Source organism: Zosterops lateralis, assembly GCF_965231275.1.
Source record: "Zosterops lateralis genome assembly, chromosome: 1".
Classification (NCBI taxonomy): domain Eukaryota; kingdom Metazoa; phylum Chordata; class Aves; order Passeriformes; family Zosteropidae; genus Zosterops; species Zosterops lateralis.
In genome coordinates this window covers 147,518,693-147,541,859 of record NC_139762.1, presented here as the reverse complement: position 1 = coordinate 147,541,859, position 23,167 = coordinate 147,518,693, and the positions used below count along the sequence as shown (strand labels likewise).

At 41.4% G+C, this 23,167-nt stretch overlaps 1 protein-coding gene across 1 annotated transcript in view; it reads right to left on the bottom strand.

Annotated features, from left to right (window-relative positions):
* The window catches only part of DEPTOR (DEP domain containing MTOR interacting protein), a 76,307-nt gene that overhangs the window by 15,850 nt on the left and 37,290 nt on the right, over window positions 1-23,167 (bottom strand). Inside the window, exons 5-8 of the mRNA XM_083861677.1 lie at window positions 13,124-13,309; window positions 12,365-12,499; window positions 9,179-9,249; window positions 8,446-8,550 (exon numbers count right to left, since the gene is read on the bottom strand). Coding sequence (XP_083717803.1) covers window positions 8,446-8,550; window positions 9,179-9,249; window positions 12,365-12,499; window positions 13,124-13,309 — 497 coding nt within the window. The remainder of the gene's footprint in view (window positions 1-8,445; window positions 8,551-9,178; window positions 9,250-12,364; window positions 12,500-13,123; window positions 13,310-23,167) is intronic.

The window sequence follows — 23,167 nt, the reverse complement described above, 5'->3', positions numbered from 1 at the left end:
GCAAGTTCGGCAGAGGGAAGGCAAAATTTAGACTCACTATTTTTTATATTTCACTTGGGAATTCCCACTGTCTTAATTTCTTTCTCTACAGTGAATACCATCGATCCTGTTGTTCAAAACCAGGTCTGACAATCATAAAAGGAATCCTTCTCTGTTTTTCTTTTGTGTGTGCAGCTTGCAGTTCACATCCTGCTGCTGTGACGTTTGTGTCAATGTTCCCAACTGCATGGGAGGGGGTCTTCCCCCTCATACCTCAGCGTGTGACTCTTCACATGCCAAGTTCTGATTTCTTTATCATAGAACAGTTCCAGATAGTCACAGCAAGCACCTGGTTTCTAGTACAAGATAAAGGCTGATTTTTTAGTGAATTTTATGTCCACTGGCTCAGAAGAATAGAGGCTCATGACCCACTGAAGCAAGCACAGTCCCAGACCCACCTAGTGATGGCTGTGCACTCTGAGGCTTGTGCACAAGGGTGGGGTTCACTTAACCTTCCAAAACAGCTTCAGAAGTTCTGCAGCCTAAGAATATATTTCTTAAAAAAAAACTTATCCTTATACAACTCTGTGGACAAAGAAGCAAGGCTTCTTTGAAAGAAATCAGAAAAAAAATGGAGATCCACCAAAAAAAGTAGGAATGTAGGATAAAGTTCTGACATGTCAGAAGATAACAGGAGCTTTATCATGGCTTTAAAAGAACTAAAATGTCACAATTAAGAGTCTAATGATTTATTAGTGAAAAACGGAACAAATGGAGAATTTTTGTAAAGATCAGCAGAGACTGGAATATGCTATCATTGGAAATAGTAAGTGTCTGCAGAGTAGTTACACCCTGGGCAGGGGTGGCAGGGTGGGATGTCACAAATAAAGTATCTGGAGTTTTAACAAACACAAAATTCAGGAGGGAGAGAAGGATGGCTTAGAAAGAGGAGAGCTGTACAAACTGGCATTTGAAACCTGAGGAGCTGTAACGTTGCTGCATGGGAGTCACTGGGACCAGTCTGCAAATCTTCTGCTCTGAGACTGGAAAACCTGGACCTTATGCTGTGAACCATGGCTCCCACAAGGAAACAAAAAAACTTCAGTGAACTTACCTGTACAGGTACCAAAGTGGATCTACTCATCAAATGTTTTGGTAATGTTTGAGAACATGTCAGATTTTATGGCATTTTTCATCTCTATTTAAAGCCAAACTACTTTACAAGAATTCTGGTAGGAAATAAATGGTCAATATTGCACAGACGGTTTGTGACAGGAAAAAAAAGAGACTCTAAATCCAAACTGTGACTTCCTTGTGGCCACCATGGGGCAGGTTCACCAGCAGCCCAGTGGAACAGTGTCTGTATGAGTCTCCTGACACAGAGGTTCAACAGTGACAGGGCTTCCACAAAGAGGAGGAATAAAACAGACACAGTAGCAGTGAAGGGGCAGGAGAGAGATATCCAGTTCTGCACCGGGATTCCCAAAACTGGGGAAAAAAACTTTCATTATTTCAATCAATCTACTGTGCTAATGCAAAGGATGGTCAAGGACATAAAGACTTTGTTGTAGCATTTGTAGTAGCCTGTAATGAAAGCAAAGGAGAATTTTGCCAAATCTTCTGGCAACTAAACAAAGTTCTGGCAGTGACACACAATGCAGCTTTCAAAACCATGCTCTTCATCAGTTAGAGAAGCCTCTACTTTGGTGAGAGGGCTGAATTCACAAAACTCCCAGACAAGAGGAGATGGGTGCAATGCAGTTTTCTGCCCAGTCCTCATAGAACCATGTTACTGTGATAATTTTCATGGCATTAATCCCAGTATAGTCAGAGTAACATGGTTTTAGGGTAGATCCAACATACGTAGAAGTGGTAAAAAGACTCACTCTAAAAATTTAGGAACTACTCACTGAGTTTAATTAAACACACACAGGGTAAGTCAAAACCTTGGGACAGTTAGGGGGGCATCACCACAGTTCACCAGCAAACTACTTGAGCAAATGATGACCACAGACCAAGAAGAGAAGGCAGACACAGAGCAGGAACAGATTCATTCACTGATCAGAAAAGCACGGTGAGTGCTTTACATGTTAAAAAGTTGTCAAGCACAACCAGACAAGAACTCATTTTTCATGTTGATGGCAGAACTGAGTATTTTCACATTCACAAATATTTGATCCCTTCCAACTTCTGTTGAATCATTATGCTACTGAATAGCACAGCCTTACTATTTTTTTTCTTTAGAGTCCTTCAGAAAGATTTCCACTAAGGATTAAATAAATAATAATGGAAAAGCCATCCAAATTGTTCAACATTATGTTCACCATTGTTATGCTCTTAACATGTCCTAATGTCCTGGTCCTGCACCTGAGGAGGAACAACCCTATGCATCAGTACAGGTTGGGGGCCAATCTGCTGAAAAGCAGCTCTGCAGGGAAGGACCTGGGGGCCCTGGTGGACAACAAACTGTCCATGAGCCAGCAGCGTGTCCTTGTGGCCAAGAAGGCCAATGGTATCCTGGGGTGCATTAAGAAAAGCATTGCCAGCAGGTCAAGGGAGGTGATTCTGCCTCTCCACTCTGCCCTAGCGAGGCACATCTAGAGTGCTGTGTCCAGTTCTGGGCTCCTCAGTACAGGAGAGATATGGAAAAAAATGGAGTGGGTCCAGTGTAGGGCTACAAAGTCAGTCAAGGGTCTGGAGGATCTCTCTTACAGTAAAACATTGGTGGGAGCTGGGCCTGTCAAGCCTCAACAGGAGACAACTGAAAGAGAACCTCATTAATGTCTATCTAAACAGTGGGCACCAAGAGGATGGGCCAGGTTCTTATCAGTGGTTCCAAGCAATAGGACAAGAGGCGATGCACAAAAACTGAAGCAGAGGAAGCTCCACTTGAACACAAGGAAAGGCTTTTTTCTGTGCAGTCATTTTGCACTGAAACAGATTGACCAGGGGGCTGTGGAATCCCCTTACAGGATGGGCCTGGTGCTATGCAGTGTGGTCTCGGATGACCCTGCTTGAGCTGGGAGGTTGGACCAGATGACCCCCTGCGGTCCCTTCCAACATGACCCATTCTTTGATTCCATAATGTAAGAAGCAGTCTTCTCAAGCATGCCCTCAATGTTGCTTGAGGCCAATGCTATCCTATTTGGTTCACTCCCCAATCTCCATGATGGATACTAGCAGATAAAATCTGAGGTCCTGGTTACTGCTGCATAAAGTGAAAGACAGAGTTAAAACATCTTTGAATTTTCTTTAGTTTTGCAAAACCAGACTGATTTAATGGTAAAAAATTAGATTTTCTTAAAATTAGATTTTTCTAAAGTCATAGATGCTTGAATACAGCTTCCACATTTCTGTGGAGAAGAATGGACCTTTATATTACAGTTTATAATTAAATGCTATCAGAAAATGAAGCACTTACAGAGATGTGTTTGAAACTTATATATACATTTATATTTAAGCCCTACAGCAGTGACATTCATTGTGGGTAGTGCTATGCATGTTTAGCTCTGCTGCTTCTCTATTTATGGACAAGCTATGAAAGCAGTTTGTCAGCAACTTTTTCTGAGTGTTCACATTACCAAATACATCCATTCTCAACTCACTCTAATGTAATTATCAAATTCGGCAGCGAGCTGATAACACAGTTAAAGGAAAATCCCAACCTGCCTCAGTGTTTTCATGCTGTAATTGAAAACAGATGGCAACTTGTGTAATTTATGCTTTTCTACAACCACTAACATGTTGGTATAAGATAAGAATTCTAAGACTGAATTGCATCTGCTTCAACAACACCATATGCTAGTGCACAGCATAAATATTTATTCAAGCCTATTCCATCTTCTCATTTAAAGCTCAGTTCCATGAAAAAATGAAAGTACCCTTCAGATTCCTTCAATTAGCACTGAAGCATCCCTGGAGTGCTTTGAAGGGATAGAGGCCCAGCAACTGAGGTATCACTGAGGTAAAACTGAGGTATCTTCTTTTTCCTAAACTTCACAGAGAGGGTTAAATGGAGGCACGTACCTTGTGCCTTATTGATCCAAAATAAATCCCAGTTCTCAAGCTCCCACTAGGGTGCCTTTAGGAGTTACAAAGAGGTTTCTCACCTACAATATCCATGCTTCTCTACCTTTCCTACTACTGGACTTGGGATACTTTCTCCTGGGAGAAGGGTTTTTTTAAGGATTTTTAGATGGATTTATCTTGCTTGCCAAACAGTTATTCAATCCTCATGTTTGAGGTCAGGTTGGCAAGGACCATCAAGTGGGTTTTGTGTTTCTCTGCAGCTTGAGGTACGTTCAACTTCATGAGAATCTCACTGGTCAAATTTCTTCCAGTTGCAGGAATATAAGCCATTGCCAACTCCTCTGACACCACATGGCTTTGGATTGGTTTTCAACCTGCTGGACACTTATAATGTGTGCCTTTTAGTCTTCCAGGTTACAAGTCTATAATATGTTGTTATTGTGGCAGTACTCAAATTCTTTGTACTAATCAGGTAGTACAGATGTTCCTTTGGTCACATGAAATGGGCTTGATGACCCTGATGAAGTGAGAGCCATTGGCTTCTTGACACAGTGGCAACTCAGTTACACTTCAGAGTTGGTTCTTATTCTGCTAGTGAAATCATTTGAGAAACTGGACCTGAAATAATCATTTGTGAATGCAGAAGACAAATGCATGGGCAGAAAATTTATAAAGCTGATCTCCTCCCTGTGCCAGCTTTTAGAGACCAGGAGAGCAGAACCATGCTGAAAGGGTCCTGGCTGCACATCACAGTTCCCAAGCTGAGCTCCAAACAAAAGGCTTTGGGTACCAGTGACAACACGTGGTCCTTCAAACTCCCTGCTGCTGACTCCCTGCTTCTGAAATGAAGAAGAACTAGGCTTGAAAAGCTTAAACAGCCACTGGCAATTTCTATGATTTGAGGATCTTAGGTGTAACAGCTATAAATCCTAACTTGCTAAGAATCAGTTTAAAGAATCAGATTGCTTTCTTTTAACACTTTGACTAGGGCACTGATTTCTCCAGCCAGTGAGAACAGATGATCAGCAAAATGAGTTATTAATTTGTCTCTCCCACAAGCCTCATACTTAGCTAGGTTTGCTTGTTCCATCACACTCTATTGTTCAGTTATGTCACACTAAATAACGTGATGCATAATTTAAGTCACTAGTTTGAAATCAAGTTGTAATTTTTCAAAAAATACTTGCATCTTAAAACCAGAAATAAACTTACAGAATAAATCAGAAAAAAGGGAAAAAAAGAGAAAAACAGTTTTACTGACAACAGCTGGCAGTATTTAGCAGTGTCATCTGCAGAGAACCAGTCAATAGTGAATTTTCAGCCAGTCAATAATAAATATTAAAGCAACTTCAAAATCCTGCTGTTCCTGTCTGTACTGCTGACGACAGCAGACAGCTAAACAGAGCTGCAAATAACTTAGAAGAATGCATCACAACACTGACTCCTTTCATAGCCTCACGTCGCCTCCAGCTCCCACTTGTTAATGCACTTACAGCAACCATTCTCCTCACAACAAACACACTTCAGCAAACTAGGTCCAAAAATACTTTAATAAGGCTAATTGACTATACACTTATCAAATTACTTTCTCAGCTTTACACCTGAAACTTCAGACTGTGAGTGGTAATTCTATTTACCAGCTCCAGAAGAGGTAACAAGTCCTAAAGCTTATAGCCTCTCACACATTTTCAGCAGATTGTGCTGGTAGGGATTTTGTCAGAAATAAATTGACTGAAAATTCCCCCAGAAGAGGATGTCACACATAAGGAGATGGCAAGTGCTGCCACGCTGAAGTGCACGTGTGTGACAGACCCCATAGTGTCCCAGCCATGCACAGCCACACCCACTGCAGGCGGTCAGAACTCCGTCCTGAGCTCATTGAGTTTTCTAATCAGACTCCCAGTTCACAGCACTTTGGAGCAGGCCAAGAGCCCAGACAAGCTCAAACTGAAAGCAAGCCACCAGTAGGTCCAGCAGGTAGGTTGAGCCTGCAAGGTTTACTGCTTTCTGTGATACATGGCAGAATTTTAAATGCACAAAGCAAGGTCCTACAATGAGATTGTAGGCAGCAATCCTCTCTCAACAATATGTCCAGCATAATGCAAAGACAGCAAAAGAGTGCCCTCCAAAACAGGCAAGTGCAAAATCACAAGCTTTACAAATAAAGACATTCTTAAAACAATTACAGTGGATCCATCTCCTTAGGAGGAAAATCCCTGCTGCTACTGCCAAGAACTTTTCTACTAACTGCAACGCCAAGGCTTGGCTCTTCTTCAAATTCTTGCCCTTTTCATCATAGCCAACTTTCCTTGTTAGCGCTTCTTTGGTGTAGCACTCTTTCTGCAGACAAAAGCCTCTTGCACCAGCCCACCAGAAGTTACCATGCCCAACAGCCTGTTTTCAAAGTGCCCTTCCTGCAGCTTCCACACAGGGGATTGTTTCATTTCAAGGAGCTGTCATCTAAAGCCTGTCATTTGATTTCTTTAAATTTGCCAGATTGAGGAGTTCTGTAAACAGATGGATTAAGTGACATAGATTTAAAAAAAAAAAAAATTCAAATACTGCACTATGATTTACATACTTATTGCCATGGGAACATCTAACAAAAGCCCTTATTTTCAAAGAAAAACACCATCTCTTCACTAGGCTAAAGGTATTCAGCATTTCCAAAAATGGGGCAACAATTTTTGTGCCTAAAGAGAGACTCATCTCATATACAGCTATAAATTTTTATGTGCAATTCTGCTCTGAAAAAATGTTTCCTATGAAGATAACAGCTTTGAAAATAATCAGATCTGTCTTTGTGTAAAATCAAGACACTATATCCCAGTTTTAAAACACTGTTTGTTCCTCTCAGGACAGTGAACTGTTTTGCATTCTTGATCTTGAATAAAGACATTAGGTTCAGGTAGACCTCTGCAACTCCATGGGATTACACATATGACACCACAGTGTTGTTTTTACAAGTCAGGTTTCAGAATTGCTCCACTGTATTGCTAGCTTTTATATTCAAAGAATAAAAGGTGCTGTAAAATACTAAACTCCCAAGTTCAGGATCTAGAATATACACATAAATTAATAAATTATTTTCAAATTTAGGCCCTTTAAATTTTAGGTAGGATCATTATTTGAAAATTATACTCTTCATATAAAAACTGTAACTGTATATTATATTTAGGTGTTGTATAAAACATATAAAAAAATTCCAGCTCCCTCAGAACTCAAGCTTCTTTGCCAGAAGGATGTGTCTGGGTGCTGCATGCACCAACAAGCTCTGCATCTGCCGTTCCCTGTCCCAGAGGTTTTGCCTACCTGTACTAAAAAAAAGTTTCAAAGATAGTATGTTCTTGAAAGTTCTGTTAAAAAAAGAATCAGCAGCCAGAGAGCAGAAACCCCTGAACTGCACTTGCTAAGGAGGGTCCCATGGCAGGTCTGGAACCATGCAGCAGGCAGGGTGTGCATCCCTGGAGCTGTGGCCTTCACCTTGGTGGGTGTGAACAGACAGGTGAGAGGCAACTGGAATGAGTGTGATGGGAAAGAGAGATAAATTAGAAGGCTGGACAAAATTCATGGCAAACTGAGGTACACGTGGAATACACCTGAAACCTTCATTTGTGTTGCTGCCATACAATAAAACATGGCATAAATGGGTAGTTTAATCTTTCTGGCAATTGGAGCAGGTGTAGCAGCTAACTCAATTTTCTTGCTTTTATCTGTACTTAACGTAATATTTTGCCTTCACTTTTCTCTTTGTACAAGGCAGAGATTAATTCACAGATACATGCAGGATGTGATCCAAGCCCACAGGTAAGGTAAGTCAATGGGCTCTGCATTGCAGTGCAAAAGCTAAAAGTGGAATGTGTGTTTATTGATTCTTAAATCACTTATGAAGCTATCTCAGCTCTTTATGAAAGTATTGTCTGTTGTTCTTTCCAAATTGTCTTGAATCTTAACTGCTTTACACTGAACAATGGGCTATGGTAGCTTCACTAGATATGTCTGACTTTGCCTGTTCCTATACAGGCAAAGTCCAGAAGGTGCATACCAGTAGTCACATAAATTGGAAAGTAAAGAGGAAAGCTAAAATTGTGCATAGTTGAAAAAAAAATGAAAAAAAAAATCCATCAAAAAAATAAGAACACCACCAGCAGCAGCCAAACATGTGAATAAAAACCCATCTCAACAAGGGAAAAGGTCAAGAAAGGAGCTTGGAAAGCATAATCGAGTCTCATGTGAAAAAGAGACTTCAAGAATCTCAAGGAAAGAAGAAAAGTAACAGGAGGGGGTCTAAAGGCAAAAAAACTCACTGTGCACGAATGTCTGAAACTGAGACAGAAAGGCACTCAACACTGGGAAGAAAAGCACCTCCCCCTCCCCAAATAGAGGCAGCCCAAGATCTTCAGTGAGCAGCACAAATATCCCATTTTGAGAACCCACCTTCATCCCAGCCGCGGCTGCTGGCCCGCTGGGGTCCACAGCCTGGATGTGGCAGGGTTTGCTGCCCCGCACCACAAAGCCCCAGCCCACGGCATCACCAACAATCTGCAAAGAAGAAAGGACATGATCACTTTCAAGCAGCTCCATGAAATTCAAGGGGGCAACTTCTAAATGGTCCAAGATGTAATTTCAACATCTCTGTACTTCCAAAACATAGTAGAGTGCAGGCTGCTATGCCATTTATGGGAAAGGATCTATCCAAATGATTCCTCTTGCTTTTAATGAAGCTTTTTTCTTGAATTAGGAGGCTGTAAAACCAATGCTTCCAATGGGTAGGTTAAAAAATGTCTTCAAAGACAGGCTCCACTAATGTATGCGAGTCAAATTTTCTGTCCCATCATATAGAAAGACCCTGCTAGAAAACTTCAATTTGGGTAGGTGATCCACTCTACAGAGCAGAAGCACCAAGTCCAGGTGAGTTTGTATAATGCAAATGTTATTGGCTTTATGTAATTTTACACCCCTTTTAAGTACCACACTGGCAGAAAGACAGAATAAACAAGTGCTGAATCAGACCTGAAATTTGTGGAAGTACTGATAATGGACTTTGGGATTTTAAAGTATAAATCCCAGTGAATACAAATAAACTCTAATTATGCCATCAGAAAATGTCTGTTTCAATTGCTCTATGCATAGAACATGCAGAAAATAAAGAAAAATACTGGAGACATACCGTAAAAGTTTTTCTAACATATGGGGCTCCAGGCATCAAGAGCTCATCAGCAGTCACAGGTCTTTTTAATACTGTGGAGGTACAGAAATGAATATTCAATAAAAACATTCCTCTGGAGTTTCTCCTAATAAATAAGATACAGTGTTGGGATACATCTTTTTGGCCTCACTTCCCATATATGCTTTCAATTCTTGCAGACTTGCTTGAAAGCAAGTAAGAGAACCAAGAAAAAGCCTGCAGAATAACTCTGAGTATAAATGATGAGATCTTTGGAAAATTGAGGCATTTAGTCAACAGATTTAGCTGTCTGCAATCAAAATCTCCTAAACTCCATCATAAAAATTAGAAGTGGCTTTTCCTGTGTCCAGTGCTGAAACAAGTGACCAACCTTCCTGGCACAGAGCAGCTTTCCTTCACAGCTCACTGTCTGCTAGTTGGGTGCTCTCTGCTATTTCATCTGAGCTGGGTTTGAATCATAAAATTAAATAACAAGAAAATCCTGCTTGGGTGAGGAATTATCTCATGAGATTTCTGAAACTGTAGGCACAGACCTATAACTCCGATCTTATCCAGGGACAGACAAGGTAACCTACAGGTGTCTGGGATTTTAAATGAAAGGAAATACCAGTAAGTTTCTCCAGGTCCCATTGCCATCCTATGTAATGGCATAATTTTCCTCCAAACAAATTAAATTTGAAGTTCTGCCAGATCAAATCAATACCATCCTGTGTACCATTTTTTATCTGTTCATAAATGCTTCAGAGACAAAGGACAACATAAAGATATATGCTGTTCACCCCATTTGCCTGCTTCACCCTTAATAATATGGCTGTTTTTCTTTTAGTGATAAATAATTTTGATGATGTCTGTCTTTTCAGTCACAGGTGAGAGATGAAATTTCTCACAGATGGTATTTGAAGACATTCTTGAGTTTCTTAATGACATTCATGGGAGCAGGGAGAATTCTAGCACACAAACCAGTATCTTTTTTTTTTTTTACTTTCCCATGAATTTTGATGAACTGTCATTTAGCCAGTGTTACACTTTGCAGAGCATGTCTGATCAATGTGAAAAAACTGAATGATTGTGCTCATTTGACAGTCAGAATCAGATAAATCACCCATTCAGGGCTCTCTTATGTGCCTCCCTTCATTATACCTCCAGAATATTTTTTTTTGTTTGTTTGATGATTGTTTTTCTACATGATTGGTCAAGTCATGACCTGGGTGTTTTTCCAGTGCTTGCCTGCAAGAGATCTCATCTGACAACAAATACACTTCTGCCTTGTGTTTATTAGCACGTAGTTCAGCAACACACTCTGGGTCTGGATAGCAGGGAGCTATTTGTGAACCAATTCTCCTTACAGTCAGCAGAGGATGAGGAATTCCTCATAACATTTACATCTGACAGCCTCCTGTTAACCTATGCAAACTGACGTGTGGATCCGTACTTGTGCTCTGGGAGAAATAACCCTACATTGCCAGTAATTGTATGATTCTTAAAAATCAGTCTGTTTATAAGCCCACTGGTGTCTTCTTTCAGCTATGAGTCTGTTAAAGCTATTCACAGTTTGAAAACTAGTCCTAAGGCAAAATTTCTTCTAAAAAATTTATGCAAGAGCAACGTCAGCCTATTCTTTTTTCTTCCAGTGTTGTGTAATCAGCTGCATTAAAATAAACTTGTTCTCACTACTGACACTTCATATAAAATCAGAACCATAAATGAACTGAATAGCTGGCATACTTCAGATAACACACACATTTATGGATAGCACATGAATGTTGCTTTATCTATCCCAGAAAATTTTCCAGGATGTAATTAATGTACTGGGGACAAAGAGCTCCCCATACAAAAGCTACCAAAGCATTTCTGGAAACTGTACCTGAGAGATATTTTGCTAAACTATGATACTGTAGCACCTCTTATATAGGGGCAAGCCCCTTGCATGAAGGGGTGAGCATACTGGAAGGTGGTGTTGAACACCCAGCAGCAACACACACTCCAAGGATGCAATGGCCACCAGAGCTGACAGCATTTCTCTGCTAGGCAGCAGATCTGCTGGAGGGGTTATGACTTCTGAGCCTATAATCCTACTGAGTCCTTCCAATTATTTTAGTTCAGAGCTTCATACTGAATTCGCAGCAGAGCTTAAGCAGAGTGAAGGAAACGTGCTAAAAGGAGAAAGAGGGAAAATATCCTTCCCTTGCTGATGGCCACTCAGCACAGCAGGAATGAAATGCATTTTAGTTCACTCATCTCTGGAGTAAATGGTCAAGGTTTTGAACAGCATTCACCTATGCTTGAGGCACTCTCTTTTAATCACTTCAAATGCCAGCATCCCTCTGAAAGCAAAGATTACATATATCCACTGAAGCCTTAGTCTGTTGTGCAGTACTCCCCACACCACTGGCAGAGACTTAGTCAATTTGAAATAATAAGGAAGTCAAAGGGCAGCAGGGGCCCTGTTTGATATTCAGGGCTATTTCTGAGGGAAACAGAGAGGCTGAAACAATATCTATCTTGGTCTGTTTTTCCCTTCCTAGATGAACAGTAAGAAACAATTTTAAGTGAACTGTGGAAGAATGGGTGTGTTTAATCTTCTGGCGTGGGATAGGAAATCCTTTCAAAAGGAAAATAAGCTTCAACACTACTTCTACCTTCTGAAACAGACCAGTCTAAGACTTAAAACAAATTATAATATTTAAATGGTCTCTGACAGGCTGAAACAATGCTGCCTCAGTTTTTTTTAGAGCCTGCTGTTTTCTGAGAGGTGTTATTCCATAGCAGCTCAAGCACTCATTGGATAGTTAAACTCTCCTCTGACTTTGCACCAAAGGAATGTCTCTAGGAGGAGATTTGAATTGGTTCAGAGCTTGGCAGTGAAGAGGCAAATCTAGGCTTCTGACTGCATGTCGTCCCAAGAGATAAACTGCAGCTCAAACCACAATTATGGACTTGACGCAGAGATTACTGGAGGCAGACGTCTGGTTTGTGTTCAACAAGACTTCAGGCTAGAAGATGATAATAGTTCCCTCTGGCCTACAAAACCTGCGACACTGTGAATTTTTCATGTATTCTTGGAAACAGAGGCTTAGGCGTGATGATAGGCATTCTTCACATTGCCCTCTCCCCACAGAGATGTCTGCACCCTGGCTGCTGTGCATGGTAAGCCATGCTGGTGCTCACCAGATTTGGGGTTGCAGAGCACAGGGGGACTGCTGCTGAGCGTCGGGCTACTGCTGAAGTACCCGCTGCTGCCACAGCTGCTCATGCTGCTCCTCCGCACTGCTGACACGATCTTTATCTCCTTGGTGGGACTCACTGCAAGCAGAGACAAAACAAAGAGGGAAAGGGAGCTGTTATTACCCATTTGCCTGTCTCTTTTTAAAAAAAAAAAAACACCAACAAGCCATGCTTTCACTGACAACACTGGGAATTAGGGGGTTAGTGTGTCCTACATTGTTAGAAGAGTCACTGCATGAGAGTAATACTGTAACTTACAGGATGGCTGAACTGCTCCCATTGCAGTGTCTTCCAAGAGGCATTTCAACGTAGGGAACCATGTTTTTCCAGTTTTCCTTTCCCTTGTTTTAGTTCTTACTAACTGTTACTGTACACAAATGCTTCAGGGCCACTTCCCCTCACTTTTAACCTTCTTGGAAACTCCCCACAGAATGTATGACAAATTACTTTGAATTTGGGTGACTTTAATCAGTTTGAACATGGACCCCAAATTTTGATCAGCATCTGAAATGCTGTTGATACAGATACACCCCAGGGTGCTATAGGTTTGGTAAAATGAGTGAATGGACAATCCCTATAAACACGGACATATAATACTCAGCCCTGCATTTTTTTTCTAACACTGAAACCCCTTGTCCAAAACCTATTTTTTTAAGACTCCACATAGTCATTTTACAAACAGCAGTACAATTAATGAGTCACCTGAGAGAAAGCTGGTGTGTTTCCTGTTGTCATGGTTCTGTTTGCGCAGGCAAAATGGGCTGTCGTGGCTTTCTGGCATCAGGCGAGACTTCTCAGTGAGGAGCTCCATTAATCGCCGCCGCCGACGGAAATTCATTCTGCACTGGTAGAGTAAGTTGCTGTCCATAAAATGGTGCTTGTTGGACACTAGGAAAAGAAATGGATACAAAGTCTATGCCTGGTAGGCACAGAAAGAAGTCCAAGCTTACCCACGTGCAAGTTGTGCACTACAGACCTTGCTGCTCAGAGCTCTCCTTTTCCCCTGTGCAGCCTCAGAAAGAGGAGGAAGGTGGTCAGCTTCACACAGGTGGCTTCAATATACACTCTTTATAGCAGCAATAACAAACTAGGAGTTCTAGTGGCAAATGCTGAGAAGAATCTTTTACATTTCTTTGATTAATAATATGCACTTTTTATTGCCCAGTGGAAATAGGAGTACTTCACCTCTCTGTGACAGGTTGCATAATGTTCCACCTCTGTACATGATTCCTCCGTATGCCTCTTGCTGCTGGTGGTGGCTACAGACCAAACTTAGCTCCTTATGTCAAGTTTTGTGTAAATTCATCAGTGTAGGGCAGCCCCAGGGAGCTCTGTCCAACTACCTTGCTCAGAGCAACAGGGCAGCAAAGAATCAAGACCTGTGTATTTCCTCTGTCTTGCTCACCACAGACACTGTGTCCCAGACATTTCCTGCAGGCCACTTCCCTGCTTTGCACGGACACACAAGGTTTGGGAACAGGCACTTGGCCAAAAATCATTTCATACATAATGAACAGAAATCTTAATTGCAACCAGTATTGACACTGAGAGCAAACCCCAGGGTGCTGGTGTCAGAACAGGAGCATTAAGCCTACCCCTAGAATGCAACATCACTATAACATCTACATCTTTATTGCCACCGATGCTGTGATGAAAAATGTTGAATGGAGCTCTGTGCCAGGTCCTGAAAGTGCTTTGAGTCCTGCAGGTCCTGACTGCAGGAAAGCTCTCTGGAGTACTCTCTGCATTAGTACTGCAGCATGGAAAATAGCCACAGTAGGTGTTTGGCAGCATTTTTCTCCATTTTCACCCAGCTCCTGTGATCACGTTCCACAGAAATAATTTCCTACAGCTGACCTTTTCAATGAAGAATCCAGATTCTGGATTTTCCTAGTTAATAAACTGCATTTCTTGCAATACTGAACTGTAAGAACTGGTGGGCTATAGATACTTATGTGTAAAGTGTAAACAACAACATGGCTATGCACTAAGGTCAGTCATGCCTACGATTACATGTCTTAGTCACTTGGCCTCCTACTGCAGACCCAGAACTTTTGCCTTGCTCTTTGCTCTGCCCAACACATGAGGTCCAAAAACGAGCAGAGGCCAAGGTGCTACACAAGACCCAGAGCCTGGAGCCCTGCTGGCCTGCTTTCCTTTCATTCTCATCTCCAACACAGTCTTTCTTGCTCTCATCCCTTTTGAACACCTCCCTGTGTTTCAGGTTACTCTTCATGGAGTACACCACACTACACCACACGTGACAACCGTGCAAAATAGGCTGTATTTACACATAAACTGCCAGTAAGTCATTTGATGTTTGCGAACTGAAGAAATAACCTCAAAGAGATTGGCATCCAGGCATGTCAAGTCACCCAGACAATAAGGAAGATGCCAGTCCTAGATATGATCCTCAAGGCACTGTCTTCAATGCGGATGCAGAAACTGCCTTGTGAGACCCTCTTGCAAAGAAGCGTGTCCTTTGCCTGTCTGGGTCACTGTCAGAGAGACCACTGTCTGTACAAATGGACTTCTACCTTTGGGACACAAGGAATAATCAGTACACAGGAATTTTCTGAACTGCACATGCTGGTGCCCAAGCTGCCACACAAGCCATCTGCCCCAGAGTTGCATGGCATAGGCTGTAAGGCATCCCTTAGATTGCCTAGTTCTGTCAAAGATCTTTGGAAAAGCCAGTGCCACTTGGCTTTTGTCTGGTTCCTTTTGATGCTGAATCTGTTGTGTCCTCAGGGATGCAAAATGGCTTTGTTAAGTCCAATTTAGCATCACAAGTACCTCGTTACTGTGTTCTGACACATTAATTATTGCAGGCACACACTGCTGCTGTGCCCCCCATTTTGGATACATATCATATGCAATACTATAAAACAACACTTACTAACAATCACTATTTCTGAAGAACGGAAGTAGAGGAGGAGAGATTTGGCAATCTGCCTACATCCCCCAAAGGATTTGCTATTAGAGGCAGAGTTAGTACGTAGGTGTTTGCAGCTACCAGTTTCATTTTAAGATCACTGACATAATAAGTAGAAGTAGCAATATCTGTCTTACTAATTAGGTTATTCTAATAATCTTACCACATTATTAGAATAGCCTAATTTAAAGACAAAAAATAAATTTTTGAGGCCATCTCAATATCAATTCTAAAAAGCCAAGCTCTACTTATTCAGCACTATTACATTTCATAATCTTAAAGGAAAGAAGGCTCCACAAATGCTTCCTTAGAAACAGAACTGCTGTGGCCAACCATTCACAATGTAAGAAATTTCAGTAGGGTTTCTGAGTCAAGTTCAATATTATGATGCCACTGTTTTTAACGAAAATTATTCTGTTGTTTGTGTCATTAACTGAAGTGCTCTGACAGTACTCAGAAATTATGATAATCAGACATAAACACACACTCATGCTGCAGACATTGTCAAGCACTCTGAAATTCAAGAATTACTGACCACAAAACTAGATAATGTAAACAGAACATATTTTAGAATAACAATACTTGTTTTGAATTAAATATCATAATATTTATATACTTAAAACTGCAAGGCTTAGGTTTTCCATTAAAGTCATTAATCCCAGCTATAACTATTTCAGTCCATAGAAGGGTAAATTTTTATACAATAAATGGGTGCAAGTGGAAAAGCTAAGTCCAATGACTGTGTGTTGGAGAATATTTGTATATGATTTACACAACAAAGGATTTGCAGCCGAAATGCTCAGGACATGTACCATCAGTACAGAATTTGGCATGCGTCTTGACTTTCATATTTTAACCTCCTCATTTCTAAGGACAGTTCACATACCATGTGTTTGTAACATCATGTAATTTTTACATATTTAGAAATAAGCTGAAAATATAAATAGGAGCAATATAGCTCAGACTGCCTCCTTGTGCATACATCATCAGTCTCTCACCAAAATTATTACTGTGCCTCATGAGGCTCTTTTTTTTTTTTTTTTTTTTTTTTTATCATCTGAGTTATTCATCATTTGTGATTAAATGTCCAGGCTGAGACTCTGCCTAAGGATGAGTGCATCTGGAAAGGTGTGGAAAAAGGAATTTTCAGACCACGGATCAGAGGGAAGAGGTTGAGGAGGCAGATGTGGGTGCTGGCTACCTCTGAAAGCACTCCTCAGATGCAATGGCTGACTTTCAGCAAGAGTCAGGAGAAGCTACACTTGTCCTTGGTAAATCACAACTCTGTGAATGATGTGAATGATGCAGAGCACACACAGAGGGTTGGGTTTGTTGTACTGGGGGCTGCTGGGTGAGAGGTGCAGGTGCAGTCACGGGTGCTCAGCTCAACGCTTTGGCAGCCCACACTTTGCTGCAAGCAGCAGAGCAAAGTGGGAGTGAGAAGCTTTTCCAAATCGATGGCAGAATGCTGAGAGGGTTGCACAGACTTGCCCAGGAGCAGTTTCTTTAAAGGTAATTTAGAGGTTGTTACCTCTGGGTGTTGACTCAGAGGCAGTAGCAGATAAACTTGTGGCAGCTGACAAGGCTCTTGCTCCAGGTACCTCTCATGGAAGTTGCATTATGTACATTATGAGGGTGATGCAAAGAGCAAGGTGGGGTGACTTCACGTTTCTTGCTCCGATTTTAGTCACAGCTCTTCAGGTGGCAACATGTTCATGCTACAATGTGCACCTTACGCAACAGAAACAAAAGCACTGAAGAGAGTAAAGTAAAAATATGGTGACTGGAAACCTCCAAAACCATAAAAGTACACAAAAGCATTTATTGTCCTGGAAGAATAGGTACCAACACTAATATGTATTCACTGATGTCAGACTTTGGAGGTAGGGTCATAACCCACCATTCTAATCTCCCTCATATATGGGCCACAAAATTTCTCCCAGAAGCAGAATTTAACAATTATCTTTTAATCTTATAAAAAAATTAGTTTACTCATATCTCAAAGCATTTATTGACCACTTTATTCTTCCCTTTACAAACTATTCAAGCCTTCAGTCACTAGCCCTGCCAGAAAATAAAAATTCAGCTCAAAGCTAAATTTGCCTAACTTCAGCAGCTAATCCCTGGATTTTGTCACACCTTCATTAGGAAATTACATATGACCTGGCCAAAAATCTTTGCAAAGAAATCTGTGAAGAGATGAAGCCAAGTCCCAAATGCATCTTTTATCAACTGAATAAATACTACCCCTTGAATTCTGACCTTTTTTAGCCCTCCTGGAGTCCTCTTCAGAAATTATCTTTCCTAAAAATCCACTTATCAGAACTTCGTGCCCACAATTACAACCTCACTCCCCTTTTCTTACTGGGTGTTGGTTTTTTTTTTGTGCATCTCAAGCCCACTCTTACTACTTACTGCACTTTACTGCACAAATAGCATAAAATGGGAATAATTTGTGCCCTGCACATCCTCCTTTCCCTGCACAGCACTGCTCCACAGCAATGAGTGGAGCCTGTATTCACATTGCCTTGTATTTATACCATTAGCTATACAAAAAACCCATTTCTTTTGGGGTAATGACCATTTAATTAATAGAGTTCAATTATTTGTTTACTGTCTTATCTATCCCCAGAGTTTGCAAATTTCAATGGCAAGGGAAATTTTTAGCTGGTCATTCACCATTTATGTTACTGTTAAGATGAAAAAACCCTGAATATTTATTTTGGATTTTCTCTGTTTGGGAGCACTTAATATTGCAGCTTTGGTGCTTCTTGTTCCTGGCTGCTTCACAGTTTCTGTTCAGATACATAAAATATAAATAGTAACATCCATGCAAATCTTCTTTCAGCTTCTGGTTCTGACATAAAATCCCAGGATCTGCATGGAGCTCAAACAGCCTTTTCTACTTTTTCAAGCAGTGGATGCACAGCAGAGATAGAAATATTAGCTTTACACTGATTTCATAGAACCGAGGAAGCTTTAGAAAGTACAAAAGCCTATTTTAATAAATGGTATGACTCATGCCTGAAAAATCAGGCCATTTTCGTAACTGGCTTTTCCCCCAAATCCCTCCCACCACTTCAATTCCCCATGATTTTTAGCGCTGATAATCTGTGCACATCTCCACCGTGGTGATTAATGCTTTCTACCAGCTGAAAGCTGCAGTCCCCAGCAGGACACATCCAGTGAGGCACTCCAGCTGCTCTGCACGTCCCCAGAAACAACACTATCACCAAGCAAGCTCGTGGCTGGGGCCAGGGAACGGCTGTTCCATGTTGAGAGAGCACTGGGAAGGAGATCAAAGTTCCTTGAGAAGCCAGAGGAGCAGCTCCTCTCAAGAGAGCAGAGGACACACTGAAGTGTTTGCTTGTTTGCTTGTGTGAGAGTGTGCTTGTGCTAGGGTTAAGAGGAATAAAACATGAGCAGAGTGTATGGATTTTTCAGTGTGGATATGTCATATCTTTCTCCACTTAAAGACAAAAGCAGCACTGAACTCTTTCCAGCAGTGCACAAAACATTTCCAAGTCTTTGACTGCACAAGGCAGCAGCCCCAGTCTATTCAAAAGTACACTTTATCTTTATAATGAGGTAGTTTCCTCTATTAAAATAATGTGAAATGCAGTTTGAAGTTGCAGGAGATCATTCTAGACCTTCATTATTACTGGCTGCAATAGTCTGTGCCTTCATACAGCAAGTCACAGATGACCATATCAGTTTTGACCTCTGGAGTGGCAGGATATTACCCCAAAAGAGCAACACCATGCCAAGAACAAATGCAGGATGATGAGACATACATGGACAGGCTGCAGGGGCTGGCAGGGGCTGGGGGGTTAGCTGAAGGAAAGCACAAGTGGAGCTGCTTTCCACCTGTACCCAAAGTGTGCCCAGGGAAGGGTCTTGCTCCCACTCCATGTCATTTTGCTTTCTCACTCCTGTCTCCAAAGCAGAACTGGTGTTTAAAAGGGAAGGAAACAAATCAACACATAAAATATGAGTTCCTTAAAAAAATGCCTCTCTCTGAGGACAGCACACAGGTTGCTGAGCCAGCCTCCTCTGTGCCTGAGGCCTTTGGCCAGCCCAGTTTTGGTCTCTTGCCAGAGAAACAGTGGAAGTGTGTGTCCACTTTGGCTTTCACAGAGCAGTGGTGAGTCTGTGGGCTTGGCAAACACCAACAGCTGCTGAGACTTGCACAGAGGGGCTGCACAGCTTCCAGCCAGTGCTCACAGTGCCCACCTCTGCCACACACCCTGCCACTACTGTGCTGCCCCCTCCACTCTGCCTTGCACCCACACACGTGTGGCTGGAGGAGAGTAACTGGCACTTTATTCAGCACTGGACAATGCTTTTCCCACTCCTATCAAAGCCTTCCTGTTTTTCTGCTAATCTGGCACTGCAAATGCATTTTAATAATGGCACCTATTCATATTAGTTTCCTTTTACACATTGATGAATTCCACCTGCTTGGATCTTCCACAAATCCAGGGAGAGAGACTACAGATGTTCAGTGAGCACAGGGCCCTGGATCCTGGGTTTTGGATTCCTTGCACTGCATAAACACAACACTTGCATTTCCACCTTTTATGAATGTTTATATGCTATGCAGATCACAGATAAGCCCACCTGTGCATGTATTCAACCATCAAGTTAAACTCTCAGCAGTGCAGCTGTAGTAAATTACATTTTTTTTTCTTATTTGGATTACAAGGAATTCACTTGGAACAGACAATGGATCTAAGCTTGAACTGCTCTTGTTTCCACTGACTCCCTTGTATAAAACTACAAGGTAGATTCTGGCCCGGCAATTCAAAATCCAGAGAGCTGTTCCAGCTCATCCTACCAAGGGTGAAGTCAGTAAGCATGTCCAGAAATAAATAGTTCCTGGAACTGTAAGTAGGTCCAGAAAAAAAAAAAGCTGTGCTATAACTACAGCTCTCTGAGCTATAACTAGGGAGGGCTTTCTGAGCTGTTTCAGTAAACTGTAGTATATTCATGTAGTACAAAAAAAGTCTAGACAACTTTTATACTGTCTTTAAAGCATCAGTAGAAAACTGTCAAAAGTTCCTAGGGAACTGAAATTCACAGTATGCTGTTCTTATTAAGGTGGTATGCTCTATGCATTAACATGTTATTTCTGCTGCCTTAAAATAGGTATGCAGATACATGTTTCTATATACATTTTGTCTTTCCAGCCAGTTTGCCATCTATTTGCAGTATATTTTCAAATACACATTACTTTCTCTAGCATGAAAAGCCAGTGTTGAATCACACACATTTCAGCAGTCATCCTGGTTTGTATATGAGGATTTATCATCTTTAATTTAGTAAGTTTACAGAACATAGCCAACTGCTTTTCTTTGCTTCCAAATAAAGTATGGAAAGTACAGTCTGTGGCAAGGGAAGCAGAAGATGAAAAGGCCCATCTGGGTATCTTTTTTTTTTTTTATTGTTGCAGCTGTTAAAAACTGAAACCCCTTCTCTGTCAGAAAAATAAAATTCAATAGTTAATATGAAAAGAATTTTTCATATGTTATTTACATAAAGCATAGAGCATGTGGCTTTTTCAAAAACCAAATCCATTCCTGCTGTAGATAAAGACAACTGCAAGAAGAGCACAATGAGAAGCTAACAGACAAAGGAGCTGCAGGTTTATACAATTAGATGCAAAATTCTTATTCTTTGACTTTCTAGAAGGCCAAAATCATGAAAAATATGCCAAGTGGTCTCCAAATTTAGCATAAGCAGCTGAATTACTGCGGGTGAGGTTACTGTCCAATGCATGGGGACTGCCAGGGAAGAGCTGCCACACACACAACTGAATACTTCTGCCTGGCATCAGCATGGGGGCAACAGGACTCCTAATAAAAACAAAGTTGTGTTGCAGGACATCATAGACTAACTGAAGGTTTGTGTTTTACTGAGATAAATCAAGGCATCATAGGTAAAAATGTGATGTTTTATATTTGTAGCATAATGAAAGCTTGGATATATCCAAGGGGTGATGTGATTCAGGTTTTAGATCAACCAGAATAACTGTTTTCCTAGTTTTCAACTAGAAAAAATATATGTGTTGATTTTGGAGAAGAAAGTCTGTAATCAATTAAGTCAAGGATTTATGGTATGTTTCAATGATACTTGTAAACTGCTATCTGCAGTTGATTTTTCCAAGAAAGGCGTTCCAAAGAGAAATTTTCAATTACGGAAGAGTACATTTCACATACATGGCGAGTTTTCACTTTATAAGTGCATCATAATCAGCTAATCATAAGCAGCTGGACATTTAAGGTAAATATAGCAGCACATACTTGATTAGTATGTTTAGAATAAAAGGAAAGCTTTTCAACAAAAGCAAGAAATACAATACTTTGTTAGATATTTAATCCACTTCCACAATTATAACGAACTTTCAATTGCATCATGTGTCTTGATGCTTAAAACTAAATGAACTCATCATCTTCACAAAGGAAATTCTACTGTGTAAAGGTAGAGAGTCCTTGCAAAAAATAGGGAAAACTAAATATAGATATAAGATTTTCCTGCAGAGACAGAGACATAGCACGTGTCAACATTTACTGTTCTCACTAAGTCACTACGAAGTGTTTGTTTTCATCTCAGAAAGTAATTTGCACAGTGGAGTTCACAGATAAAAGATTAACTCTTGAAAGGAGATAAGCACCTGCTTCTGTGCTAAGCCAGCAGAATACATGTCTACCTTGAACACACCAGGTCTGATCAAGTGCAATTATCTCAATAAAACTTTTTAAACTTGAAAGGTATTTCAAAGGAGAGTAGAGGCCGAAGATACTGATACCATGTCTAAGACATCTTACCACATATTTATTACCAACAAAATATCCTAGCACTGACAAAATCATATAATCATTTAAGTTGGAAAGGACCTCTAAGATCATGAAGCTCAACCATTAACCATACACTGCCAAGTTCACTGCTAACCCACCACTAACCAAGTGTCACATCTACTCATCTTCTAAATTCTTCTAGGGATGGTGAATCTACCACTTCCCTGGGCAGCCTGTTCCAATACTAAACAACCCTTTCAGTGAAGAAATTTTTTCCTAATATCCAACCTAAACTTGCCCTGGTGTAACCTGAGGGCTTTTCTTCTTGCCTTGTCACTTGTTACCTGTTAAGAGAGCCTGACCCCCACATGGCTACAGCCTCCTTTCAGGGAGTTGTAGCGAGTGATAAGGTCTCCCCTGAGCCTCCTTTTCTCCAGGCTAAACACCCCCAGCTCCCTCAGCTGCTCCTCATCTGACCTGTGCTCCAGACCCTTCCCCAGCTCTGTGGCCCTTCTCTGGACACACTCCAGCCCCTAAATGTCCTCCTTGTACTGAGGGGCCCAGAACTGGACACAGCACTTGAGGTGTGGCCTCAGCAGTGCTGAGTACAGGGGGACAATCCCTGCCCTGGTCCTGCTGGCCACACTGTTTGTGATCCAGGCCAGGATGCCATTGGCCTTCTTGGCCATCTGGGCACACACTGGCTCCTGTTCAGCTGCTGTCAACCAGCACCCCAGCTCCTTTTCCAGTGGGCACCTTTCCGGCCACTCATCTCCAAGCCTGGAGGACTGGATGGGGTTCCTTGTATGGGGTTGTTGTGACCAGAGTGCAGGACTCAGCACCTGACCTTGTTGAACCTCACACCATTGGCCTTGGCCCATCCACATTGTCTAGATCCCTCTGTATAGCCTTCCTACCTTCCAGAAGATCAATACTCCCAACCAACTTGGTATCATCCACAAAGCCACCTTTGCTGCCCTTGATCCCTTGATAAAGATCTCTTTTAGAGACTCT